This window comes from Panicum virgatum, chromosome 8K (assembly GCF_016808335.1).
Source record: "Panicum virgatum strain AP13 chromosome 8K, P.virgatum_v5, whole genome shotgun sequence".
NCBI lineage: Eukaryota > Viridiplantae > Streptophyta > Magnoliopsida > Poales > Poaceae > Panicum > Panicum virgatum.
In genome coordinates, this window is record NC_053143.1 from 1,782,430 (window position 1) to 1,809,716 (window position 27,287).

General features: G+C 45.7%; 4 protein-coding genes across 6 annotated transcripts; 1 reads left to right on the top strand and 3 right to left on the bottom strand.

Moving 5' to 3' along the window:
* Nucleotides 1–4,211: 4,211 nt before the first annotated feature.
* On the bottom strand, nucleotides 4,212–14,857 carry LOC120646041 (formin-2-like). Of its 2 annotated transcripts, none has more exons than XM_039922746.1 (8): nucleotides 14,476–14,857; nucleotides 14,148–14,339; nucleotides 12,064–12,311; nucleotides 11,114–11,287; nucleotides 10,876–11,032; nucleotides 10,625–10,764; nucleotides 10,498–10,533; nucleotides 4,212–5,533 (listed from the first exon to the last, which is right to left on the bottom strand). In XM_039922746.1, exons 2-8 carry the CDS (start codon nucleotides 14,290–14,292, stop codon nucleotides 4,664–4,666), a joined length of 1,770 nt encoding a protein of 589 aa, XP_039778680.1. In that variant the 5' UTR covers nucleotides 14,293–14,339; nucleotides 14,476–14,857; the 3' UTR covers nucleotides 4,212–4,663. The 2 variants fall into 2 exon arrangements, with proteins under 2 accessions (XP_039778680.1, XP_039778679.1); XM_039922745.1 differs by having other exon boundaries at nucleotides 14,148–14,376.
* Nucleotides 14,858–15,726: 869 nt separating this feature from the next.
* On the bottom strand, nucleotides 15,727–17,055 carry LOC120646043. Its single transcript, XM_039922747.1, has 3 exons — nucleotides 16,550–17,055; nucleotides 16,297–16,447; nucleotides 15,727–16,200 (listed from the first exon to the last, which is right to left on the bottom strand). The coding sequence occupies exons 1-3, from the start codon at nucleotides 16,991–16,993 to the stop codon at nucleotides 15,944–15,946; spliced, it is 852 nt and encodes a 283-aa protein (XP_039778681.1). The 5' UTR covers nucleotides 16,994–17,055; the 3' UTR covers nucleotides 15,727–15,943.
* A 172-nt stretch (nucleotides 17,056–17,227) lies between these two features.
* Nucleotides 17,228–20,078, top strand: LOC120646044 (non-structural maintenance of chromosomes element 1 homolog). 2 transcript variants are annotated; one of them, XM_039922748.1, is made up of 6 exons: nucleotides 17,228–18,029; nucleotides 18,197–18,393; nucleotides 18,487–18,567; nucleotides 18,892–19,125; nucleotides 19,324–19,401; nucleotides 19,481–20,078. In XM_039922748.1, the coding sequence occupies exons 1-6, from the start codon at nucleotides 17,909–17,911 to the stop codon at nucleotides 19,784–19,786; spliced, it is 1,017 nt and encodes a 338-aa protein (XP_039778682.1). In that variant the 5' UTR covers nucleotides 17,228–17,908; the 3' UTR covers nucleotides 19,787–20,078. The 2 variants fall into 2 exon arrangements, with proteins under 2 accessions (XP_039778682.1, XP_039778683.1); XM_039922749.1 differs by having other exon boundaries at nucleotides 17,229–17,527.
* A 2,950-nt stretch (nucleotides 20,079–23,028) lies between these two features.
* On the bottom strand, nucleotides 23,029–24,129 carry LOC120646045 (NDR1/HIN1-like protein 13). The gene has a single exon (XM_039922751.1). It carries the CDS (start codon nucleotides 24,042–24,044, stop codon nucleotides 23,175–23,177), a length of 870 nt encoding a protein of 289 aa, XP_039778685.1. The 5' UTR covers nucleotides 24,045–24,129; the 3' UTR covers nucleotides 23,029–23,174.
* Nucleotides 24,130–27,287: the final 3,158 nt, after the last annotated feature.

A 27,287-nucleotide genomic window follows, 5' to 3' on the forward strand; every position in this document is an offset into this window, starting at 1 on the left:
TATTTATTATCATTGCACGGATTAGTACTGTACCATCTCTTTTGCATTGAGAAAAAAATAAAGAAAAAAACTTATTCTTGCTATCATGCATGGAAGAGAAATTAGAAGAAAAAAAACTCTTGGAGTAGCCATAGATTAATTCTCTACCAGTTGAGCTACATCCCCAACCTTTTCCTAGTTTTGCATAACAAATATTGTATATCTTTTCTCTATTGATGACAGATAAATTAAATAAAAATATTTTTTTTGGAGATGCGAGGGGTCGAACCTCGAGCCTCTAGCCATGCATTGTGCATAGTGCTCTACCAATTGAGCTACATCCCCAACTTTTTAATGGCTTTGCGGAATAAATATTTTATATCTTTTTTATAGATGGAAGATAATAAATACAAAAATATTTTTTTGGAGATGCGAGGAGTTGAACCCCATACCTTTATCGTGCGTATATAGAATAACGCTCTACCAGTTGAGCTATATCCCCATCTTTTGTTTGCTTTCATACTATAAAAGACTTTTATTTTTTTGCATGGAAGAGAAATTAAAGAAAAAAACTATTTCTTTGGAGATGCTAGGGGTCAAACCAAACCCTGTAGCTTTATTAAGCGTATATATTAACCTCTACATATTGAGCTGCGTAGATGATAGCTTAGGATATTATTCACGCGTAGTAATAGATTCGTCATTGACTGATTAAACCAATCAAGAGATAATAGGCCCATGGACACGAGCTAAACTACTACCCTCCTTGATTTATGGAAACCGTAACAGGAAAAGAGATAGTAGGCTCGATGGGCAACATCAGCCAATTAACAAACAGATCTATGGTATTGTGCTGAAACCTATTTGTTTGTTTCCTCAACCGATCCTTAACTAATTAGGTTCGAGTAAGTACATACTCTCGAGAACAATTTTTTTGGACGAGTAGTCGTCAAGCAGGTAGCATGCCGACCCTCGCTCGACGACAAGCGCCCTGTTCGGCTGGGCAACCAGCGCTGGCTAGGGGAACTGGTATGTACTGTAGCTACAGTACATATGTGCCATAATGTTTGCCAGCCCCAGCCGAATCAGCCAGCAAACCGAACGATTTAGTGAGCCATCCTGACCTGCAAAGCCTGGGCTGGGCAGTGAAAGAAGAATTATCTTGGGCCTAAGATTTTGCAGCCCTCGCCTACATTTTAGTGGGCCGGTTCTGGTGACATCAATACTAATCTAGCCTTAGAAGATTAATTAAACCATTGAGAATGTTTCTATATCTTATGTTATAGTTAACGGGAAAAAGGAAAAAAAAATTGGAACCCCGTGCCACTAACATGCAAAGCTTAGTGCTCTACCAATTGAGCTACATCCCCAAGTTTTATTTGGTTTACAGTGCAAAATTACATAAAAGCAGCAAGATTTTTTCTTAACCAACTAACCAGAGATTAACGTGCAATGCTAAAAGATAGTAGATGGTGCTCTGCTAAAATTGAGCTACGTCCGTCCCCAGTTTTTGTTTAGTTTTGCGCTACAGTTGGTTTTATAATTATTTATCTTCGTCCTTTTACTTGCGCACATGCATGGCTGTTTAAATCTATATCTCGGTTATGTCATATGCTTTTACATATACAGATATATACTATCGAGATTAAGGGATTTGATCCCACCATTATTCTAGTCAAGATCCTATAAATAAGGAAGTGTCATCTCATTTGCATGCAGCCGTCCAGTACTACTATTATAATCTAAACAGCATGTGGCAGCATCGATTAGAAATTTGTAGACTAGTTGATCGAGTGTGCCATCTACCACTGTAGTCCAAGAGGAAACGGGCCAAGAATGAATGTTCCAACCAATGATTGCATGCAGAGGAGCAAAGGAAGAAGGAGCTCATCAGCAAGGTCAAATCTGTGGACTAGCTAGAGAGACAGATGGTCCTTGGCCAGCACCTCTTCCATGTGGAGACGCATGCACTTGTATAGACTTGTAGTTGGTTAGTTGTCAACGTACTGTATTGTTTACTCGAATTGTTGGATCGTGGCATCATTTTCACTTTGTTGGTATAAGTGAGCAACTAGTCCAAGCTCACATGAACCAACTTCAGAGCTGAGACATTACAAGCAGTAGAACTTAATTATTATCATTAGGAATTGAACTATAATGGAATATTGGATATGTATGTTGTTGGCCAAATATTTGCTCCAGGCACTCTGTTCGCTTCAATCAGCCAACAGTGTTTTTTCTCACACCAAATCAGCACCAGCTAACAGCCAGCCAGTATTATTTTTCTCTCACAACAAATCAGCACCAGCCACCAGCCAAGGCCAACCGAACAAAATTATTAAAAAAAATTAAAGAGCGAGCTGAGCATGATACTATATATTTGCGTATGATTCGCTTGTGACCTACTGGCCGTACATCTCTCGCATTGCCGATCTGAATCTGAAGCTTCGATATTATTGTACGCACAACCAAATAAGATTCTCAGCTATCCTAACCGTAGCCCAAGAAGCGAGCGTATCGTTTGATCACATAAGGCGCGGCTTAACTGAATTGATAGCTAGAAACTCCTTCAGTTTACACGGCGCCGCCGCCGGATATGTACAAATATTAGTCAGAGTAATTAAGATGAACATGCATGAACTTCACATGGTCGGCATTCAGAGAACTCCGTCTGAACTGACCATACTAAGCATTTGACCAGATAATCTAACCTGACAGCAATATTGTGTGATTTGGGAGAATGAGAGAACTAATGCAGGACGGAAATGGTACGCGGATGTCTGGACTATCGAACATTTAGGCGCCTGCATGCTTGGATTAGATCCGCCCAGCTCGAGAAAAAGTGTATTTTATCTAGTCAAAGAGAGAGAGAAAAGTACTGTATCATAGCTAGTCAAAGTGAATTATCTTTCCAGATCTCACGGCGACATGCATGTTCACTACACGTACAGGTCGGTCATATGCCTGATGCCCTTTTGCTCCACTCCAGCACTGAGAAGCATCCATGTTCTCTGCATGTTCCCACTAGTGGTGGCGGACATGGAAGCAGCGTGCTTCTTTCCCTCGCAACCATGTTACCTGCCCGGCCACAATATAAGTACAGGCCGCGGTTACTAGCTAACACTGTGCAACTCCAAACAGACACCAACATTCTTACATTGCATCCATCGATCTTCATCCCCAAGATCAGAAGATCTACTACTCTCCTACTCCTGCTCACAAGTGAAGTGAAGCTAGTCGCAGCTCAAGTCTCTCTGCAGATCGGCGCTGAAGGCTGTATGCTGCAGCGCGGCCATGAGCGCCGTGATCTTGCTGCTTCATCTCCTCCTCGGCAGTGCCACTGCAGCAGCAGCAGCAGCAGCATCGCCGACGACGACAACCCTGCCTCCGGACGGCCAAGGTTGGGCGGCTGCCAGGAGGTTGCTGCTACTGCAACCGACGGCGATCATGGCCACGGCCATCAACACCTTCCATGACAAGGGCGCCGCCCATCAACCAGCGACGGCGGTGGCGGCGGCGGCCAGAGCCGGCGCCAAGCCCACCGTGGAGTTCAACGCCAGCATGAAGTCGGCGCCGGGGAGCAGATTCAACCCCAGGCAGAATTAATTAGCCAATCCATCTTATTAGCTAGTGAAGGTCACGGCCGATTGGCCGGAATCTACAAGCGCCCTTTGGGTCTCACAGCTTGTACCTCCTCTGACGACCTCTTTTGTAGGCTTGTAAGTTGTAACTAGCTTGCATTTTTTCCCCCTCTTCTTTTCAGTAGACACAACTAACCCGATAGGGCTACTACGAGCAGAGCAGGTAATTTCAGTTCAAAATAGTGCTGGATCATAATTAAGCATAGAATTACAAGTCTTGTGTTATAAAAGAAAGTAGAAACGATCATAATGTTGTTTTTTCATTGGAGGGCTCACTTTTTTGGCATTCATCCACAAGTTGGAACTCTATGTTGGTAATTTGAGATCCATCTGTGCATGATACTCGTCCGTCTTCCTTCCCTTATCTTTGGAAGCAAAATAAGGCAAGCCTGGCCGTCATGGGTATGCTTACATAGCTTACTGCATCAACACATAACCCCAAGCGGGATCTCTGCTCCAGCAAACTTGACCATACAGGCACAAGATCTTTTCCCCAAATTCTGTCATTTCATTTCAACTCATCTAATCACTGTTCCTTGACTGAGAGCAAGTAATGAGAGAGCCATGATTATGCACCCAAAAAGGACGTTATGGTTTCAGAATAATGATAATTAAATTTAAACAATCTCATCACAAATATTTGCAGTTCACATCATATCTATGTGACTATGACCAGTAAGTTCTACTGATGTTTCAGCCCTTAAACTGTTCTAACAGTGGGTCATTATTAAGCATCAATGCCAACGTCGGTTTCTTTTTGCCTCAGAAGATCAATGCAAAGGAAAAGGCAAAGTCTAACTACAACATATGAGTATATGACCATGAAGAGTCAGACAACTCCTCGGACCAAAAGGAAGAACTTAGTTATACATCACAAAAGCCGCACGCCTATTCTACAAATCTTTCTAATCCGTGACAATTGGTCCTGCTTCGCTTGCAGGACCAGTCACATATAAGCTCGATACTCGGGGATTTTTTTTAATGTACAAAGTTAGCACAAGGTGCTGCCTTTATAGCCCCATGAATGCTATGCCACCACTAAATCACTGTCGTTGGGCAGATGGAGATTGCTGCACCTGCACTGGAGGAAAGAAGCTCATGCCTGATGATTGAAAGAATCCAGTTGATGTCGGTGACTGCTGTGGTGCCTGAGGAGATTGCTGCTGCTGCTGGGGCTGGCTCTGAGCGGGTGGAGGTGGAGGTGGAGGAGGTGGCCCACTTGGTCCTGGGAAACCTGCCGGCATAATGTTGGACAAAGGAGGTGGAGGTGGCATAGAGCTTGCCATCATCCCGAAAGGTCCTCCCATTCCGATCATTCCACCAGTATTTTGACCAAATTGTTGTAGAAGCGGTGGCAATAGAGATGGCAATGGCGGTGGAGGTGGTGGAAATGAAACTGGTGTTGGTGGTTGCGTGCCTCCAAGAGTAGTAGGCACTGCTCCAATCTGTTGTTGCACCTGTGGTGCTTGCCCAAAAAAGGGAAGAACACCCATATCACCGGCCTGCTTCTCAAGCCTAGGCCTCTTTTCAATCTGGAAGCCTGGTGGTCCTCCAGAGAATTCTCCAGACGGTGGTCCGCCATTTATGGAAGCAGCTTGCTCAGCGGCAAGAGATGAGAGAATGGAGCTCAGCACAGGTGCTGACAAAGATGCAAGCTTATCTGCCATAGCTGCTGCCGACCTCTTGGACTCGTCACCCACTGCACTGACCGTAGGGGGAAGTGAGGTTGCTGGAGGCGGTGGCTGTGACTGTGGAGGTGTCGACCTTACTCCGGAACCTTGCACCATACCAGCTGTTTTCTCTGGTGGAGTAATCATGAGCGGACTAGGACTAGATTGTGTGGCGCTTGTGGCAAGGGCACCACCCAGTTGTTGTCTAAGTTGAATGACAAGTTCAGCCTCTGCTCGAGCAACCTGTTTTGATAATGAGATCAAAGATTAGCAAGGTATCACTTTAATAATGTCATAAAATGGGTAGAGCCTAATTACAATTGCAGAACAGATACAAATATCAAATACAATGATATTACCAATATTAAGAAAGTTAATTGTGACCTCACAGATAAATTCCAGCGAGAAAGTTAATTGAGGCAGTGATAGGCAACAAGACATGCATTACTCCATAATCTGGGATACAAATCTCTATTTCAAATTAAGACCTCAGGCATTTTGTTATCAGCTCATCCCCAATAAGACAGAGGAATGCAACAGCCAGACTGGGTGGATGTCAAGCAACAGCCAGAAGGTGATGCACAGGGACTATCAAAGTGCTAGGGAAGTAGTCTAGGTGCGCTTTTTTCAAAAATATAGCTGGATCAGGAAGCAGTTCAAGTGAGCCATGGGATTTAATTAAGCCTGTGGGGTAGCCAGGTAGCAATAGGAGTTGGTAAGACCCATACTTGTGCTAGAGGAACACTAGATGGCTTGACACATGTGCTCACTGCTCACTATCCCAAGTGCATTCAGCAAACAAAGAATTCATGAAGTCTTGATTTTTCTTTTCTTAACTAACCTGCATGAATTTAGATCTGGGAGCTGGCTAACGTGAGACTGAAACCACCTTTTCTGATATACCCGCTCCACAAAAAAAAAGGAAGAAGAACCGTGTGTGGTTGGGGGGGGGGGGGGGCTTCAAAAAAGAAACAAAAGAAGAAAGAGGCAAGAGTGTTCAAGATCTATGTGAAGACTGTTATGGTGGCTGCTGGGCTGAGATCGTGAGAGAGGGAAAGGGGGCGATTGCTAGGGTTTTGGGTGCCGGGGGAGGCCGGCCGCAGGGCTTTGCCCACGGCCGGCAAGTATGGATGCAAGCGGGGCGGGTTGCGGCTGCCCGCCCCGCGTCCGCACAAGCCGCGAGTCCTATCGCGGGCATATGCGGCAGCCCGCATAGCGCCGCTTTGCTTTTGCGGGTTTTTGCGGCAGCCCGCATGCGTCCGCCGGTCGCACAGCATACAGAGAAGCCATCGCGGTCATTCAATGGTGGAGACGCGCCGCGAAGACTAAGAATAGCATCGCTGGTCTCGTGCCCCTGCAGCTGCAAGCTCCTGCACCGTGATCTGACCTCATGCCGCCGTCACGGCCATTGGCAGACTCTACGGCGGGCTGCCAGCTCCATCGCAAGGGAAGGCGTGAGGGTCGGGAAGCTCGTGGTGGCCTTGCCGGCGAGGACGAGCTTGCTCCTGGCAGAGAGGTTGTCAGCCCCGAATACGTGCTTCCCGCGGGCGGATGCCAGTGACGGTAACTAAGAACTGACAGCAGGTTCACGGCGAGAACGAGCTTGCCACAGGCAACCAGATCTTGCCGCCGGCATCCACGATCTATCTATGAGGCTAGCTAATCAATGAAGAGATGCCCGATCCAATCCGTGGAGCTCGATCTGCACGGGAGTTGCAGGTTAGCTGGCCGCTGATGTAGTGTGTTGGAAGGGACGGGGCCGGGTGCAGGCTTGCGGCGGCGCCGGCGCTGGATACCGCGAGTAGAACATCGTGGTTCGCTTCAGCGACGCGGTGTCGGCACGCAAGTGGACGGCGGCGGCAGACTGGGCCACGACAGCGAGCGGACAGATGCGACGACCACACGCCAGAGAGAGAGCCGACGGCTTATCGTTTTGTTTTGCGGGCTCAGCGGCGCCGTTGGCTCTCGCGGGCTGCCCGCGTAGGCCCGCTTCACCAACGCGGGCTGAAATTGCAGTGTCTCGCGGGCACGCGGTGCGGGTTTGCCCAGCGGGTTAGCGGCAGAACCCGCCCCGCTTGCATCCATACCGGCAAGAGAGAAGGGATTTCCTTCTAATCTCTTGCTGACACCAAGGTTCTAAAAAACGCTAGACGCTAGGCGAACGCTTACCTATGGTGTAGAGTTTTTTGTGATTAAACATAGATTGAACATGATTAAATGTGTGTTGTAATTAAACGACACTGTGATTAAACGCAACGCTTGGCCACCGTTCAGCGTTTAATCAAGATTAAACGATGTTTAAAAACATTTTTTAGAACACTCCTGAGTCCTGACACATGGCAGACATCCTCTTGCGCAAACGCCTTCTTCCCGAGCGGCGGCAAGGCTACTACTGCAGGGATGACTGGACGCCAGCAGCTCGCCGTTGCCTGCAGCTGCGCGCGCCGCTACCTGGATGCCATCCACGCCCCAGTAGAAGAGGCCCGCAGCACTCTGGGGGCGGTAAACGACGGGAAGGAGACGGGCGCCGAACTCACAGGAATGACCCGTGGCGCGGAGAAACTCTCCGGCACGACCGGAACCGCCGCCGGAAAGGCCGGGATGCCCCGGACCCATGGCTGCACGGAGAGCGATGGCCTGCCTGCGAGCGCTGCCAGACGCGCTGAGAGGTCGTCTATCTGGCGCTGCATGCTGTAGACGGCCGTCGTCAACGCGTTGAGAGCGCTTGTGGGAGGCGTAGACTGCTGCGCAGGCAGCGGCGGCGTGGTGGCCGTGGCGGTGTTGAAAACTGGCGGCGCGACGGGTGAACCAAGGCCAGCCATGGCCGCCGTTGTGGGGAACATGGCCGGCGCAACAAGGGCAGCAGAGTGGGCAGATCGGGGCCTGATCTCTGATACCAAATTGTTATGGTGGCTGCTGGGCTGAGATCGTGAGAGAGGGAGAGGGCGCGATTGCTAGGGTTTTGGGCGCCGGGGGAGGCCGGCCGCAGGGCTTTGCCCACGGCCGGCAAGAGAGAAGGGATTTCCTTCTAATCTCTTGCTTTAGATTGGTACATCTCCTCTCCTTATATAGAGAGATATACTTGACCCCTAAGCAAGCGACTAATTAACCCTAATGGGCTAAGGCCCAATAGGCCCTTGACTCCTCTAACAAAGACACACAGTAAGTAGTAGTTAGATAGGGTGATGATTTGATCTTCTACAATTTCCATCAATCTCAATGGGGATGCCCTTGGGTAAAGATTACCATAATCAGGAACAGTACTGTAAAATGACTCCCAAGATTAGTCATGTAAGAATTAGCAATCTGCCTTTCCCAGTGCCGTCTCAACCCTCTGCCTCCCTGGGGCTGTCTGGTAGCTGAGCACTGCTGGGGGGCGCAGCTATCCAGTCGCGCCAATGAATTACAAGACCCCTTCTAACACACTCAAACACACCACAGCTCTCTCCTGCAGTAGAATCCTTTCCACCAATCTACCAATTCACTCGAATATAGGGTATGAGGACAGGACCCACTCCCCTACCCACGCCTGCACAGATCATTAGAAATTTAATACTACCCACTCTATTACACAACAACAACAACAACAACAACAACAACATAGCCTTTTTTCCCAAGCAAGTTGGGGTAGGCTAGAGATGAAACCAAAAAGAAATAAAGGTCATGGTTCAGGCACATTGATAGCTAGTCTCCAAGCGCTCCTATCCAAAGCTATCTCTTTAGAGATATTCCAATCCTTAAGGTCTCTCTTAACCGACTCATCCCAAGTCAGTTTAGGTCTACCTCTACCCCTCTTTACATTATCGACCCGCTCAAGAACCCCACTACGCACCGGCGCCTCAGGAGGCCTCCGTTGGACATGTCCAAACCATCTCAGCCGATATTGAGTAAGTTTCTCCTCAATTGGTGCCACCCCGACCCTATCCCAAATAGCTTCGTTTCGGACTCTATCCCTCCTTGTGTGCCCGCAAAACCACCGCAACATTTGCATCTCTGCTACACTCAGTTGCTGGACATGTCGCCTTTTTGTAGGCCAACATTCAGCATCGTATAACATCGCTGGGCGAATTGCTGTCCTATAGAACTTGCCTTTTAGCTTTTGTGGCACCCTTTCGTCACAAAGGATGCCAGAAGCTTGACGACATTTCAACCAGCCAGCTGAAATTCTATGCCTAACATAGAATACTACCCACTCTATTAAATTGAGCAAAATTTCACTATACTCAACTCATGTTGACAACATAGAATTCTAACGACATTAATTAAATGTGTTGGGCATGATTCAATAATATAAAGGACCTGCTTTGCACAGATTGGGAAACTAGATGCACAAGCAGACTCCATATGCATGAAGAAAATGAATGAAGCCTTGACGACCAAAAGTTTAGTGTTGGAATTTCAACCTAGTGTTGACACCATAAATTTTAATAGCTCAACTGAAACTTGGGGGTGCGGAGCTGGCAGGACCAACTGCACAGGTGAGTCCACTTGCAATGTAGGGGTAATGGATAATATTATCTACTTGTAGGTCAACACATATCCACTTATAGACACTCTCTATTATAGCTATGGACGTATAGGTAAGATTCTGATGGGTATGGATGTTAATCGAGTTTCCCACACCTACCAAAACAGAAAACATCTGAATTCACAGCCCAAATGCATGTAAAAAGTACCACAAAATACTGTCTTTAACATAAGGCGCACCAAGTTGTTATGATTTATGAATTATGATCGCTGACATATACATGCAACAAAGAACAAACACATACCAAGCAAACCACAATTGGTTTAATAATGTTAGCGCCTCCCTAAGAATCTGTGCACGCCCCGCCTCTATTTCTAATTATTTTATCACACTCTGAACATGTGGATGCATTCATCTACGGGATGCCAAAGATAGATGAAACATTCTACTTATGGCCACATATCATAGGGCATCTTAGCTAGTACCAAGATAAAAGAATATTGTCCATAAACTCCAAAATAGATTAATAGAATAGACAGGACAAGATATATAAGCATCATAATGAGAATACTTACAGATCTAGAACATGATCAGCATTTATGACCTAATAAACCCCATTTAATTGGGCATTAACAGTAAAGGCATCATAGGGAAGAATGACCTAGGACATGATTTTGCAAGGAAATAACAACAAAGGAAAAGGACAACATCATGCAACAAGATAAAGAATAATTCTTACTTGCAACTGACTGCGAAGAACCACTGACTTTGACTCCTGTCATATAAGAAAAAAAACATACAGTTCTGAACAGCACAAGGCATGTAATTGAAATGGAGCATTGGTGGGATAAAGAAAGCCTCAAGACCTGTTCGCTGAGAGCTTCTTTTAATTGATTGATCAGGGATATCCTGGCCACATCTACACTTTCAAGTTGTTCGATGCACTGCTTTAGGGTCATTTCTTGTTCTTGAAGGTCAGAAATCAATGTTGATGCTGGCTGATTACCTTATGAAAAAAAATACAGGACAAAAAAAAACAGAGCACATAAGAGTGCTGTCAAACTTTATTCAACAGTAAATATTCACAACACTAAATATGAGCAAGAAATGTCCTTACCATTGGTGCTAGCATCGTTTATATCTTTATTTATCCTCTCCAAAACACCAACAGTACTCTTACATTTGTTTAAAGCTGTGTCTTCATCAAAATGTTGATCAAGGACCGATTGGTATGCAGTCACAATCTTTTCAGGCATCCCACCAACAGTAAGTTTCTACAGCAAAAGCCAACAAATAAGAAGGTGCTCTAATATACAACCCAATAAGTTAGATTTACGCAGGAGAGTAAGCATTACTTTTACTGTTGTACCAGAATCCTTCCGTGAAACTTTGGAATTTGAAGGGGGATTAGAGCTAGGATTTGAACTATTCCCGTTGTTATCCAATATATGAGGGTTGTCACCAAGAATGCCATCTTTCAGACTTTCGATACGGGCCCCAAAAACCTTGCGTTCATCCCAAATTCCTATCTGTAATTCCGAAAAAAATAGCAAGATATACTTAGTTTTTTTTTACTTGTAATAAACGATAAGTGAATGAATAAATTTACCATCAGTAATTCCATAATCAATATAGTCATGCTATGAATAGGAACTTTCCTTACAGAGTGTTGATGAAGGTCCAAGCAAACTATGACTCACAAACACTATGCAAATACTTTATACATATAATACCAGTGGAAGAGTCTGAATCGATGTTTCTGGCAGCTGACTAGCAACATATCAAGCAAGACACTCATTTGAGGAATAATGTACTCATTAAACCCAACACTCCTAGAAATAGAGGAATTAGGCTAGAAACTAAGAAGGGTATCTGCTTTTCCTGAACACGCAGGAAAGCAGCGTATCAAAAGGTTAATTGTTTTACTAATTGATGCATCTGTAGTATTAAGCTCACATTTTCTCTACACATGATTATATAAATCAAAATACAATGCACCATGCCCTGATGCACATGACTATGATCACATCATCAAAATACATCAGAGCAAACGAAAGTGCTATCTAGAATCCAGTTAAGCGTACCATGGGAGTAATAAGGCTAGTTGAATAATATAGAGCAGCAATAGCATATGGCTCAAATAATTTCCCATGACAAACTAAACCAATGATGGTCAATCCAATGGTACTGGCACATTTACATCCTCCTGAATTCTTGGATAATGTTCTTGGACAACTCTAGAATAAAAGGAGCTGGTGGAACGCGAAAAGTTAATTACGTAGCAGTGAAATATGATGAAACTTACTAATCTTGCCACTACTTTCTTTCCATCTTCTCCCCCGTTTTCATAGAAATGTTTCAGTGATCTAGGTAGAACCCTCCAGAACTCATTCACAAAGTCTCCTCCCTTGCGTTTGCTGTTTTGCAGGATATCATTCGATAGATACAGGAATGATACTTTCTTATCCTTCGTTGCACTATTAAACTGCTTTTCCCATGTGTCTACAACCCTTTTGGCCCTCTTGCGGTGAAAAATGCACCATTGTGAAAGTGCTGCACAAGAATTAAGGAATACAAAAAAAGAACTACTAATGCAATCTCTAAATGCAAACTTACACAGGAAAAAGGGCAATTCTAGTAAAAAAGGACAAAACAAGAACATACACAGTATATCTCACAGTTCCTCGCTTAGATATGGAGTGGCATATACAACATATGGCATGCAATTCCTCACAAATAAGCAGCACAATAATATTGAAATCATAGGATTCTCTTTTCCTACGGTCAATAAAGAAGGGCATGCAGAATGCTAATACTGCAGACTGTACCTTTACTTCAAACTCCAAACATATGCCTTACAGAATTTGTTTAATCAATAGGGGGTCACGGGTGTAGGAAGTATCTTCATCTCACTGGTTAGTTGGCTCAAAATGAAGATATACAGGCATAATATAAAAAGGTGAAGTAGTTTTCACAATACATTTTCAGTGCAATAATATGCGGCCACAATTTATTTTGGACATGGCATAGTTAACATAAGGTTATCAGATCAGAATACCATAAAGTTCAATCAACGAACCAAGAGTAAAAACGGCTTACTAGTTACTATCATAGTACATAAATAAAAGCAACCAGAGCAAGCTAATTTGGCAGTTAGAACTTAGAACCACCTCACCAATATTTAGCTCCTTAGTCCTCAGTGAAGGATATGTCATATAATTGTTTTCCTCACTTAATTGGCAAACTGAACAAGATGGCAGAAAGACATAGTGATTATTAATATATGCAATGTAGAGTCCTAGGAGTTCCTGTTATCATTTCCATTTCACAAAGGGAACAGCCTCAAAAGATTATGAAAATCATATTTATAGAGATGGTAACCAAGCATTGCCATTAACAACAATAATAACAAAGCCTTTTAGTCACCAGAAGTTGGTGTAGGCTAGAGCTGAAAACAAACAGAAGCCAGCAATAAAGGGGACAAAGAAGTAAAAGAGAAAAGGGTATTAGTGACAGTAAGATGATGGTAATAGTGCTATTAGCAAGATGATGGTAGCCTAGATCACCTTTTGAGCTAATGGAAGTGAGGCCCTGTTTGGTTCCAGGGACTTATTTTAAGTCCCTGGAACTTTTTAGTATTTAGAAGTATTAAATAAATGTTAATTATAAAACTAACTGCAGAACCCTGGGGCTAAACTGCGAGACGAATCTAATGAGGTATATTAATCTATGATTAGCGAATGGTTATTGTAGCATCACTGTAGCAAATTATGAATTAATTAGGCTCATTAGATTCGTCTCGCGAATTAGCACTCAGCTGTCAAAAAACATTTATAAACAGATTTTATTTAATACTATAAAATAGTAAGATTCTTTTTGATGTGATAGGGACTTATGAAAAAAGTCTGGGAGCCAAACAGGGCCTGAAACACATGGAGTCCTGATTTCTACGCCTTTAAGTCCAAGGGTAAAAACACTTAAAAAATCAAGCTCATTAGATATCCAAAACTTTTACCATGATGTATTTACATTAACAATACTATTTTTCTCAAATAAACTGCCTGAGAAAGACACTAAAATCAAGAAAAATGTCTGACAGTGCGGTAACCATAAAATCACATTGTCATATAGATTCGATAAATTCATACGCAAAGAGGATTTTTAACTTCTATTCATGTGCACCAGAAAACTAACAAGAAGACAATAAGCACTGCACGGAATGGAACAGGCCACTTAGTATGCCCAATGAAATCTCCTGAGCAGTTCTACTCATAGACATTGCAATTTGCATGTTAGGCCTACTTAACCAAAAGAATATGAAACGGACAGCAACACCTAGGCTTCGGGATTTGCGAGCGTGCAAGAAAGTAACCACAGAAAAAAGGATACTCTGAATACTCGCCGCTGAGCTGTTGAGCTTGTTGAGCTTCTCGACCAGCCTCTGCTCGCTGAAGGAGCCGCCTACCCCGAAGCCCGCTGCGCCGCCGCCGGCGTCCCCCGTTTCCGCGTCTGCATCCGCCTTCGCGCCCGCCATCACGAAGGCTCCAACTAATTCAGCTCCCTCGCGGTAACCCCAAAAACCTAGACAAATGTGTAGTCTTCGCAAGATCGAACCAATCTTGCGCGTAAAAATTCATAAAAAATCCCAGAAAATCAGAAATTTTGGGATTATGGTGAGAGATTGAAACTCGGAGTTGTAGGGGGTAGAGATGCATACCTCGGTAGCGAGTCCCTGAGCTTGAGCGTGCCGCCGCGGATGAGAAGGGGAAGGGGAAGGGGAAGGGGAGCGGGGAGGAGGGGGGAAGCCGAGAGGGTTTGGTTTTGCTGCGGTGGCTTTCCACCCTTTTCTTTCCCCCTTGCCCTTTGGGCGTGCGTGTGTGTTTCTGGGGTTTTCATTTTCTTTATTTTTTTGTGCGAAAATATTGATGCCGGTTATTTTGTGCGAAAACCTAGGATAGATGGTGTAAAGAAAACTGATATATTGACAAAGCAAAGGGATGGTAATGAAAGAAAATACGTATATCATGACACACGATAGTGAGATTATTATTGTGTCGGTATCTTATTAAAATTCGAAGAAAAACTTATAGAAAAATATATGTGTGTTAAGATTAGAATAATATTGTCTGATTGCATCCTAGCTTAGTGTTAGCTTAATGCCATGTAAACGTTATATGAAGAAAATACTATTAGTGAAGAAATGTATATGCTATGAGTTCAGAGAAAAAAAAAACAGTATATTCTACCACTATTGCCATCGGTTCTATGAAGTTAAAGATGGATGGATCATTAAGGAACAATACTTAAGTTGCGAGTTTAGAAATAAATCACCACACTGTATGTTAGAGTAACTCCAGAAGACCCTCAACCTCTTATCTCAAATTTAGAGGCTTAAGTTAAAAGGATACACTCCAGCAGACCCTCAATTTTGGGAGGTCTTCAAATTCCCTCCTCCACCATCCTCCATTCCTAATGGGCACCATCCTCCATTCCTAGTGGGGTCTCTAGAGAGCCCTCTATTGTAAGTTAAAATTGAGAGCTATTGTTGGAGTTGGAGCAAATTTGAATGCTCCTAAAAAATAGAGGCAACCCTCATTAGCATTTGGAGAGTCTGATTTAGGGACTATTGCTGGAGTTACTCTTATTTGGCCCGTTCACTTCAGATTTGTCTGTAGCTGTGTTGTGTAAAGTCCAAACATTCACATGTTGTGTAATGAAAGCTCAAAATATTTTATATTTTTAAAAATAATTTCTTTTCTATAAGTTATAATTTTTTTTCTTGTTGAGGCAACGTGTGGCCCATGCGTGAGATATTTTATTGATTATTTTTGTTGGATTGACTACAATTAGATCAAATTTAAGACCCGAATCAAATTTTATTAAAGTATTCTTTTATAATTCTTTTGAATGAAATGACTTATTATATTGACTACTTTGTTCTAATTAAGTAAATGCTCGCTCAAAATCGTAAATTAGTGAGTTACGCAACATATATTTATTTTTTAAGGGCTACTAGGCAACATATATTGGTTGGTCAATGGTTCAGCTATTTGACCGGACCTCAGCTGAAAACGTAACTTGATGTGCTAGGTAGGCTACATACACATACACATTGTTAGATGAATGATTTCAGCCACTTGAGGTAAACTTGTCAGCTGAATTAAAGATACAACTTGATGCGCTAGCTATGTATATTGGTAGTCACGTTGAAGATCTGTCAGATTTTGCTCCGTGGCATGTAATGTTGGAAGTTTCACTCTGGGAGGAGCCGCTTGTGCAGTGCGATCGTCAGATACGGAGAAGACGATTACGCTTGATGAAGCGCCAACGTCTGTATCGTCAGCAGGTTCCAAGCGGTAGAGTTGCTGGCCGGCGGCGAAGTTGCCGAGCAGCTGGTACGAGCTCGGCGAGCCATCCATGGTTAAGCAAAGGTAATCGGTGCCTGAATCGTCAATGGTGATTGATCAGCAGCATTTCGAGCTAACGAGAGAAGGAATTAAGTGAGGAACGATTACGTGGTAATAAAGTCTGCACGTACAGGCGGCGAGCTCCTTTTGGGTGCGGTAGAGGAACTGCAGCACGTCGGCGGCCTCCTCCCGGAACCGGGAAAAGGGGTCGTCGTCGTGGAGGTTGAGTTTGCGGAGCTTGCAGAGACCCTCGCCGAGCTCCATCATCGCGCCGCGGTGGTTCTGAACGCGGGTTGTTGGCGTGAAATGCAGAATAATTCATCGACCGATTGCAGCTGGCATGCGTATGCAGTCCCCGAATCCAACAATTATATTCGTCCGGACCTGGTTGAAGAGGTGGTGGAAGCCGACGGCGCACTGGAGGAGGCCGTGGAGGAGCGTCCTTGCGGGGTCCTCGGCGCCGTACCAGAGCTCCTCCACCACGTCGTGGCACGCGTGGTACTCGCCGCGGTTGAACAGCGCCACCGCCGCGTCGAACCCAGCAGCAGTTGCCGACGACGATGGGTCCTCCTCCTCCTCCTCGTCGTCGTCGTCGGGAGGCGGGCGCTCGCCCCGCGCCGTGAGGAGCCGGCGGCGGCAGCGGAGGTCGGCGTTGCGCGCCCCGCAGCAGCCTCTGCCGCGGTGCAGGTGGTATATGCTTGAAGAAGGAGAGGGTCGCGGTGGTGGTCGCAGACGGGGCGAGAAGAGCGTCGTCGCGGTCGCGGCCACCATCATGGTGGTGGTGGTGGGCGCGAGGCCGGCGTAGATGCGCGCCGCAGAGCCGGCCATGGAGATGGAATGCAAGGATCGCTGGGTGGGGGTGGGAGTGGGAGTCGTCGTGTCGTGTGTGGCCACCACCAGCAGCACGCTGGCTGCCAAAATATCTAGCACAAACTTCCGGCCCAAGAGCAAGCAGACCTCACCAGGAAGCCCAGCCCATTCATTGCAGCTGCAGTTGCCAGCCCAACCCACCCACCCACCCACCCAGCAGCATCTATTTCCTTTCCCGGGTTCCTTCCCCGTCTCCCCGCGCTTGCTTCCCGCGAAATCCCCATCGGCATCCATCCCCCCAAACCATCGATTTCCCTCCGTCCTCTACTCTCATCTTCCCAATCCCCCTCGGGCGGAGGAATTCCTTCCCGATTCGCGCCGGATCTAATCCGACCGGGGACCCCGAAACCTAGCAGCACCCGGTCACCGACCTCGCGATGGCGCCGCTGTCGTGGCGGCACCACACCCTGCTGCAGGCGCTGCTCACCCGCGGGCCCCTCTCCGAGCGCGACTTCCACGCCGTCTTCGCCGCCGTCTCCGGCAAGAACCCCGGTAAGCCACCTGCTCAGCTCCTCTCCTCCCTTTATGCGTCGTATATAAAGTGCTCGACGAAATGCTCCTGCGCCATGCCCGCTTGGGCCGCCGCGCCGGCTCCACCTGCACGGGAGGGCTGGAGGTTCGAGCACCCTGAGTGGGGTCAAAAGGGTAGCCTGGGGTGGGGGTGGGGTAAAAGAGTCGTGGACATGGGATGGGGGGCCGGCCTTTGTTACTGCTCAACAGGGGGGATGCAGAGGCAAGCAGCAGCTTACAGTGCAAGCCACTCCGCCGCCCCCTTCTCCTTCCAGAGTACGCAACGCAACGGCCAACCCATCCTTCACTGCATATATCTGCTAGTGCTGGGCTATCTTCCAAGCGAGAGGGAGCAGCCGGAGCATGGCGCCCTTGCCTTGGCGCCAGCGCCATCACACCCTGCTGCAGGCTCTCCTCTCCCGCGGCCCCCTTGCCGAGCCCGACTTCCACGCAGTCTTCGCTGCTGTCTCTGACAGGGACCCTGGTACCCCTTCCTATACCTGTCTCAAAGTCATTTTCAGTTCAAATGATGATGCCTGGCTCGCTACTTGACTGAATCATATATAATCTATGGGTTGCAAGCTTCTAATTCATTTTGCCAACTGTCTAGTCACTAGTCTCCAATCACTTATTTCATAACCTGGCTTGCAGCAACTCATCAACAACTGTTCAATGATACACTTCTCAAGATCAACAAGGAACTCGCATTTCTGCAGTTTGAGTTGCGAGCATGCATAAACCAGTATGATGGAATGGTGTACTACGGAGTGGCTAATAGCATTGCTGACGAAGAATCAAAGCTTGGGACAAAGTATTCTGTGCCCCAGATTGCATTCTACAAGGGACTGGTATGTGTTAGCTTGCTTTGTATAGCTCAATCTGACATTACATAGTCTGATGATTTTCACATGTACTGATGTAACTAATGATTCCTGCGGCAGTTAGAAGCAATTGTTCAGGAAGCTGGAAATGATGGGAGCATAACCAGTATTGACGCTCTCAATGTCCGGCTGGACAACCAGGTTTGTTGTACAGTATTCTAGGAACATGATTTGTTGGTTGTCATGTATTTATCTACCATGCATTTGTCTTATGTCAACATGTACTAAATGACCATTTGCTTGTTGTAGCTCTTAATAGCTACAAATTTACAAGCAGTTAAGCATATAATAGTTTCATATACTATATTTCTGTTACCATGTCATCAATGATAGAAGTAGCACCTTTCAGTCTTTTCTGTGGCTTGGCATGGCACGGCAGCACTATTATATATACTGATTGTTAGACCTTAATCTTGATTGCAATATGGTGTGATGACTGATGAGTTGTTGACTGTTCTATCCCAGGTCATAATTGTAGGCGGTTCACAGGACAGCCAATCTCTTCTTCCTACTTCCATAAAGAACTTCTCACTTAGCCAGAAAGAGAAAACCCTGGATGAGCTGATACGGGATCGTTGGTTGTCATACACCTCCACAGGCAAGATTGGTCTGGGCACCAGATCATTTCTTGATCTCCGAAGCTGGTTCTGTGGTAATGACATCCCATCATGTGTGGTCTGTAACGAAGCTTGTATAAAGGTACTCATTCGTGATGGTTTTATGATTTTCAGTTGCCTCGGTCTTGTTTTAAGTTTACCATCTAACCTGCAAAAGCTTGTATAAAGGTACTCATTCGTGATGATTTTATGATTTTCAGTTGCCTCGGTCTTGTTATAAGTTTACCATCTAACCTGCAAAAGTTGTGATTATTTTTCTATTGCTTATGGTTTGCAACAGGCATCAAGTTGTCCCAATGAGGAATGCAATGTAAGAATTCACGAGTACTGTCTGAGGAAGAAATTTTCACAGCGAAAGGTAGTCACCTTACTGTAGTTGACACTGTTAACCTTATTGATGTTAAAGCTGCAGCTTGCTAATTTATCTGCATATGCAGGCTTCAAGAGCTTGTCCCGGTTGCAGTACTGAATGGCCCCGCCAGGATGGTGAAGCCAATTGCGATGATGATGTGAATGAGCCTGGTGAGGATGAAGCCCCTTCAGCTAACCATTCATCAAGGAAGAGGCGCAAGCAAGTCAAAGCCGAGCTGGTGGAAGAAAATAACAACGCAGGCCCATCAACAGCAGTGCCTAGGAGTAGGACCCTTCGACGTGCTAAAGCTGAAGCGGTTGAGGCTGCTCAAGAGGCGTCTTCTGCAGGAGCTTCGCAGGCAACCAGGACTTCGAAAAGAAGGAAGAAGTGATGCTGCTGTCTAATGAATGATAGGTAGTGAGATTGGCAGGCTCTCTCTTATGTCTGTACATATGGAAGCTGGTGTGTAATGGTAGTAGATAAGATGGCTATTTTGAAGCGGCAATGCTGCAGCTTCTAATGCTGGCAGGCCTTAAGATGATGGTGTTAGAAACTCCTAGAGATTATTTATCTGACAGTTTATCAATCTAGCTGGACGGGTACACTTTATTGGTTTGGAAGCGGAGAACCTATCTGAGCACTGAAGCATGTTGAAGTCGGTTTCAAGCATGTTATTTTGATATTTTCATCGCTTGTTCCTATATTCCACTTATTTAGAAAGACGCTAATGCATTATAAAGACTTAAGTTTTACATTGGACGTGAATGGAAGGTGCAGGAAAAGCAAGATTGGAGTACACTGCCTGATCTTTTAGCTCAGATCTGCATGCATGTGCACATCTGAACCTAGTGGGTTGCTCAGTTCTTGTTCAGTAATAGTCAAATACTATGCAGACGTGGGTTTTATGCCCGGTCGATACCAGAGGTTGCCCAAGAGGTTTCTTCAGCAGGATCAGGATCTTGGTGAAGCTGAGCAAATTACACCGAGCTATGCCTGATCCTGTCCCAATCCGTTCGAATCTGATCAATGTTCCTTATATTATGTGTTCTCAAAGAATGTATACATTGGCTGTTTCTTTGTAAAATTCAGAGAAATTGGTTAATGTCTGGAACTGTCTCTGTGCTTTGGAATGGAGCTATCGCATCGGCACCAAGATGATGAACACGCATCACTCCGGGGCACACAGCCTGCGCACCCGAGACTCAGCCATCTGATCCCTGACCTCCCTGGAGTTGCTTGCTTGACGCACTCTGCTTTGCTGATGCAACTAGCTAGCTGGAAGGAACCCAAAGATGACACCCATCGACCTTAAATTAAGCTGAATATTCTCACGTCATTCAGGTATTGTGACTGACAGACAGGATTAGATCGACAATCCCAATTGGGGGGGGGGGGGGGGGGGGGGGAGAAGAAGAACAGCTGCAGTGCATGACAGTTGTAAATCCGGCATATTGGCGCGCATAAAGGCCTGCCCATCTCATTACATATCCTATACAGACATAAATCCGGCCCTCCTCTCAGACTCGGAAAGTATAGGAAATCAAGCATCAGCACAAGCCGATGATGCTAAGTTACTGTACTACCTGCTAATGCATCGAGATTTTGACAAAGTCAACCTGCAGCTCCACCACTTATTAGGGCATTCCATTCCTTTCGTCACCATTATTACTTAGTTACATGCCATTCCCCGCGTCACGGCAATTGCAAAACTAACCTCGATTATTATTCTGAATGAGAATGCAAGAGAAAATGATTTGTCCTAATAATTTGCATTGCATTAATTGGTGACAAGGAAATTTTGAGCTGACCTGCCATTGATCACCACTCCACTATCACATTCACAGCACCCTCGCTAGTCACTGCACAGTAAAATGAATGATCCAATAATCCACTTTTTTCTGCACAGTAACATAAAGGTTATCTACAATTTCACCATTACCAGGTCATGATGCAATCCATATATGTACTGAATAACTGACGGCAGCCTTCCCTCGCATCATCCCCAAATCTATATATCTTATATAAACACAACCCACTATCTATCATTTATTGTATTTCTCTTGACATGCAACCTGTCCACGTCATCTCCATGTCATGGGGTCCTCCGTCCTGCCCCTATCGCTCCCAACTCACCACGCCTGCCCGGGCAACACATCTGTCCATCCAAGTGGTAGGCAGCCGTTTATCATCCAATACAGGCGATGGTTCACTTCTGCTGGCCGTTACAATACTTGCATATTGATTTAATTTCTTTCATTAACCTTTTGTGTGTGCCAGCCATATGACTTTTTGTTTCATCTCCCAACAGGTATAGTGCATGCTGCCCATAATTTTTTAATAATATATCAGGCCATAATGACCTGAGATGTAAAATGTGCACGCGTCCTTCAATTCCTCCAACAGGCAGTGCCACTCCGCTCGCCTCACACTGAATTGAGAATAGTTCCCAATGACCCTTCAGCGTCTCGCTTTAGTGCTTAACTACCGTTACCATTTCTCCACTTGCTCACCTGTTATTTCAATAACTCATTCGATTAATCATGGCAAGATAAAAGTAAGCATGGGCTCCTCCGAAACTGCATTGAGTAGCCGAAATGGTGGGAGAAATGGATGGTCATATATATATATATTCATATAGCAGCTTCGACCACACCAGCTCAAGCACCCTCTTTCCTTTCCCGTCAATGGAAGCACGCAGATACTGCAAGTGGTTATTCTCTGAAAGCAAACACTGTGCTCCTGTATGCACTAGACAGCGATGCGCGCATCTACTAGGCAAGTTCTTTGTCACTCTCCCCTCATCTATAAATTGTTCCCTTAAATTATTATACATGAAATATGTGGTGAACCACTTGACAAAAGCCATTGAAACTATTGTGCGCTAAATATATTCTAAATTATAGATAATGCAGTACATATATGGGGGACAAAATATCGATACAATAATTATATCTGTTCATCTTAAAGGTAAAATTATGTTCGATGATAGAATGTCAGCAAATGCATAAACTTCAATAGGTGTCATTGTGTCGTGGGAAAAAAGGATTGTAGTTGCAGTATAAAGCAGAATAATTTTTTTTTATGGAGTCAGAGCAACAGAGGGCGTGGGAAATTACTGGACATGCCAGGCATGAGGCAGGTGGAGATGGTATAGACATAGCGTGACCTGGGGCCGAGCGTGCCGACGGTCTTGGTCATCGCCTGTGACGGGATCCATCAACGGGCGAAATCAGACAAGAATCATATCCTAATAGTGTTATTATGTGACAATTTAAATACTCTATATATAAAATCAAGTATTATGAGATGGAGAGTCTTTTTCCTTTTTCTATTAAAGCCACCTGTATTCCAAAACTCACAGATTATACATATGTCCATTAGAATGGATATAGTCATCTATCATTCATCATTCATAAATTAATTTGTTGTCTTCATATATATATCCTTAGGAATATTTTATTTAGATTTTTTTCCATTAATCTCCAAATATGTTACCTAAACTATAACCTCAAACTATCATCTTAACTATAATCTCAAATTCCCGCAGCAACGCGCGGGGAATTCAACTAGTATATATTGTACACATACACCCATAACCCCAAAAAAATTCTCTAGAATTTTGTTTTGCAAGAATTTACTCCACTGGCAACCTTGTACTAGTAATCTCTGTATTCAATAGTAGCACACCGTTACTGCTATACGGAGTAGAATAGTAGTAGTTAATCACTAGCCGTTTATATTAATTATTAGGCGGACAGGAGCGCCGGCGGCGGCGGCGATCACCACCACCACCAGAGCGGCCTGACCCTGACCCTGCACCCCCTGTTCACCGCCGCGGCATCCCCTTCCAGCCTGTCCACGGCGACGTCGCACCGCGCCTTCACGTCCACCGTCCACGTCCGCAGCACCTTGCCGAAGCGCAGCCGCACGGGCACCCTCGCCTCCACCGCCAGCGTCACGGCGCCCGCGGCCCGCTCCTCGGCGAGCCGCCTCGCCTGCTCATCCGTCAGCCGCACGCCCTGGCCCCTCATCGCCGCCGCGAACACCGTCACGTTCCGCGGCGGCTGCCGGAACGCGGGCCACGGCCCCGCGGCGAGCCGCTGCCCGGCGTAGGAGACCGCGACGCTCCCGCCGCCGCGGTAGTCGACGCCGACCTTCCTGTTGGCGCCGTTGTCCGCGCGCACGGAGGCGTCGAGCTCGGGGGAGAGCGCGGCGGAGGAGGAGGACGACGAGAGGCCGCGGATGGAGAGGGAGGCGATTGAGAAGGTGGGCGCGCGGGGGCGGAAGACGAGGTAGACGGCGCCGGCGAAGGCCGCGGCGAGGAGGAGCAGGAGGAGGAGCGCGGCGCAGCAGCAGCAGCAGGCGGCGCGGAGGAGGCGGCGGCGGGCCGGGCGCGCGGCGAGCTTCTTGTAGCGGCGCGCGCGGTCCGGGGGCGGGACGCGGAGGACCTGGTCCTTGGGCACCTGGATGATGTAGGTGCCGGGCGGCGGCGACGGCGGGCGGTTGAAGGACGGGTGCACGCGCAGCGGCGTGGTCTCAGTCTCCGTGGGCGGCGCGCTGGCACCGGCGGCGGGGGCTTCGGCGTCGGCGGGTGGTTGATTGGGGAGGCGAGGCGGAGGCGCCGGCACGGGGTGGACGCGGTCGGACATGGAGGGAGGGTGATGGTGGAGCAAGCTGCAGGCTGAGGTCTCGCTGACTGAGCCGGTGGAGAGGAGGCAAGGCGACGAAATATGGAGACGGCTGCGGGAGCTTATGTATGCGTGAGGGCATCGAAGCCGCGTTGGTTGATGGAGACGGTGGACACAGAGAGATGGATCGTTGATCGAGCAGCTAGCGCGTGAGATGAACTGGTGAAGACGACGAAGGAAAGGGACACCAGGGAAACGGTCATCTCACGCTCTTCATACTTCACTGCTACCTAGTATAAAATAGACTGCTTCTCCTTGAGCCCAGACCAGGTGCCATTGTATTATTTCTATTTTTTTATTTTGTGCAGGAGTTGTTGTGGTTTTTTTTTTTTGACTCGGAGTTGTTGTGTTTTGATCATGCGTGATAATGAAGTTCGGCGCTCGAGGACGAAAGGCAGAGTCAGAGAACACAAGGTTCCACACTGTCCTTCCTCCTCTCCTTTTTTTTTAAAAAAAATAATTCTGCTAGAGCTTTGTTTATTTGTCTATTGCGAAACATGCCTGCTGTCTACTTTATTATGCACCCTCCTCTTATCTCGTAATGCACGTTTTCATCCCCTTTTTTGTTTTTGTTTGTAATGCGTGCCAGAGCCTCGAGTACTATTTCACACCGTAGTCCAGTTTGCTGTGCTCTAACATTATTCCATTTTTCAAAAGAGATTAGCAGCATCTTGTTCTAGCTACCTTATTAACTGCGCTTTAAAGTCGTCTAATGCATTTGATGTCATAATATACTCCCTCCGTTCTGAAATATAAGTAATTCCAAAGTTTTTAGGACAAATTATGATTGTGTACAAAAAAAAACTCTACTATCCCTAATTATTAAGCATTGAGAATGTACTAATTAAACTAGTATGTCTTTTTTTTATGCACCTTCCCTAAATATACCTTCCCCTATATAGTTGCGTACACATCTTTCTATTGGGAAAGATCCGAAAACAATGCACAATTAAAATGTTTGAGTCAACACTCATCCTAGAATGACTTATATTTAAAGATAAATTTTGAATCCCAAAATAATTTATATTTGAGAACGTTGGGAGTATATGCTACGCGCGACAGTGGCCTTTTCGGTCGCCGACGCCGACGCGTGCAGCTTTCATTCAATTTGGGAGGCATCTTGTCTATTCACACTAGTTGGAATTGATGTCTGTAATTGACCAGATTGCACTATTCAGCAAGTGACATCCACATGTTAACAATTTAATGAGTACTCTATAATCTATATTGTTGCTCCAACATCAAACTCTGAAAAAGGTGTATGTTTTCAAACTTTTTTTTAAAACACCCAGGAGTACTGAGGAATCATATAAAAACTCAGTTGGGCACTCGCGCCGACCGCGCGCTCAAACGCAAGTGGGCTGCCGAAAAATCTAGGACGTGCCTACCGGAGTGCACACACACCTACACACTCACTAACACACACCACAGCCTGGCACCCCTCAGGGGAATAAATCCCCGGTGAGGCACGCAGGAATCGTCCCAGCCGGAGATCGATCCCGCGAGCAGCGGTAACTGGGAGACCGACCAACCGAACTAACGCTCGTCCTCATGTTTTCAAACATGACCTGCTGAGCTAAAAAACATCTAAAATCAGCTAGTCAGAGGGGGGCAAAAGCATCCTATGATATACTACCTTTCTCAGCCGACACATCATACAAAACCATTTGATTAGGGTGCTATTCATAGACGATCGATGTACTATTTCAGAAGTAGTTGGTATGAAGGAAAAGAAAGAATCCAAGAGTGATTAACTTGGCAATGTGGGGAAATTGGCGCTGCAAATTAAAGAAAGGTACAAAGTTTAGGCAGACGATCGAGTTTTCCCCCCCTTTGCTTTGTCCATCCCAATAATCTTCTTGTTACTGGTTACTTGTAGTTAATTAACTACGCAACTCTACCTCCATTCCGTCATTCCGTGTATCATATCTCTCCCTTGTCTTTTGTACTTGTCTAATTTCATAGTCCAGATTGTGCTTGGCATTATCCATCATGCCCCTTTCACATCTATGTTTGTGTTGAGTCCAATTGGAAGCGACTTCTCGGTGAGCCAGTTTTCATTATTATTATTAAATTTGATAAGTCTTTTGAGCAAGTTTGAGCGAATGCTATTAAATTTGTGTGCTTTCCAGCCTTCCAGACCATGACAGGCTCTGTATTTTTTCTCACCCCCCCCCCCCCCCCCCCCCCCCCCTAAAACCTCTGTACTTTTCATTCGGGATTTTAACTTTAGGGCCAAGTTTAAGAACTCACGAATCTCCCAAAATTATAACTGCACTCATTTGTGTAGAACAAAAGGCTATGTGAGGTTCAAGTTTTAATTAGGAAATTCTATACAGTACAGCTCCAATAATCAAAGGTCAGTCTGCTGTGTATTGACATGATGTTCTCTTGTTTGTCATCCTAGCTAAACCGTGCAGGATGCTAATAAGTTTGCACCGCACGAACGAAATGGTCGCAAACTTCACCGGCACAAAAGAAAAGGGTGTGCATGTCACGATCAAAGCTGTCGGTCACACGTAGTAAGTAGGCCAATTGAATTGACCAAACGCGATCATGTACCTTCTTGTGTTTGTACCGCACGCACGCATGAATTGAACGAACTGGTCGCAAACTTCACTGACACAAAAGAAAAGGGTTCAGCACGTGTCGAAGTCGCATGCCATGTACTCATGTGCACTTCTTTCAACTTTGGAAATCCATCCATCGCACGGAAATCTTTGTATAACAATTTTTTAAATAAAGAGCAATAAAATCTTTGCACTATGCAAGCACGTCCAAATGGAGACATCATCGTGCTTAGGGACAAAGCTATTCATAGCCAAGGATGAGACCTTCCCTGTCAAAAGGACACCTGTTGGTTGGAACACACTGGTCCGAGTCCTTTCAGATATTCAGTTGTGTATTCAGTCTGAATGTAGAGGATTCGACAGGTATGCCAGCTTCAGGGCAGATTCGGCATGTGAAATGAAAGAAACAGCAACCATTTTGTTGCAATTCTGTCTGAGGCAGCCTACAACCGTGCGTACAATTCGACGATGTTCAGAAATCCGAAGATCAGAAACCCGACACATCAGAATTCAGAACACTAGGGCAGGTTTGACAAAGCTTGATGTGATGGAGGTAATGCAATTGCTACTTAATATACAGAAAGTTGAACTTTCTTGTCGTTGATGATTTCAATGGTGTTCCAGAGTCAACCGG

What these genes read in the sequence shown, in the direction of transcription:
- LOC120646041 (XM_039922745.1), bottom strand. Translation starts at nt 14,784, where the DNA reads ATGATATACGTATTTTCTTTCATTACCATCCCTTTGCTTTGTCAATAT. An exon ending in AAACGATGCTAGCACCAATG is followed by an intron (nt 10,765 to 10,875) that starts GTAAGGACATTT and finishes TTTTTTCATAAG; the next exon opens with GTAATCAGCCAGCATCAACA. An exon ending in TTCTTCGCAGTCAGTTGCAA is followed by an intron (nt 5,534 to 10,497) that starts GTAAGAATTATT and finishes TTATCAAAACAG; the next exon opens with GTTGCTCGAGCAGAGGCTGA.
- LOC120646043 (XM_039922747.1), bottom strand. Translation starts at nt 16,993, where the DNA reads ATGGCCGGCTCTGCGGCGCGCATCTACGCCGGCCTCGCGCCCACCACC. An exon ending in TCCACCACCTCTTCAACCAG is followed by an intron (nt 16,448 to 16,549) that starts GTCCGGACGAAT and finishes ACCCGCGTTCAG; the next exon opens with AACCACCGCGGCGCGATGAT. An exon ending in CCAAAAGGAGCTCGCCGCCT is followed by an intron (nt 16,201 to 16,296) that starts GTACGTGCAGAC and finishes TTGACGATTCAG; the next exon opens with GCACCGATTACCTTTGCTTA.
- LOC120646044 (XM_039922748.1), top strand. Translation starts at nt 17,909, where the DNA reads ATGGCGCCCTTGCCTTGGCGCCAGCGCCATCACACCCTGCTGCAGGCT. An exon ending in TGTCTCTGACAGGGACCCTG is followed by an intron (nt 18,030 to 18,196) that starts GTACCCCTTCCT and finishes CCTGGCTTGCAG; the next exon opens with CAACTCATCAACAACTGTTC. An exon ending in AGAAATTTTCACAGCGAAAG is followed by an intron (nt 19,402 to 19,480) that starts GTAGTCACCTTA and finishes CTGCATATGCAG; the next exon opens with GCTTCAAGAGCTTGTCCCGG.
- LOC120646045 (XM_039922751.1), bottom strand. Translation starts at nt 24,044, where the DNA reads ATGTCCGACCGCGTCCACCCCGTGCCGGCGCCTCCGCCTCGCCTCCCC.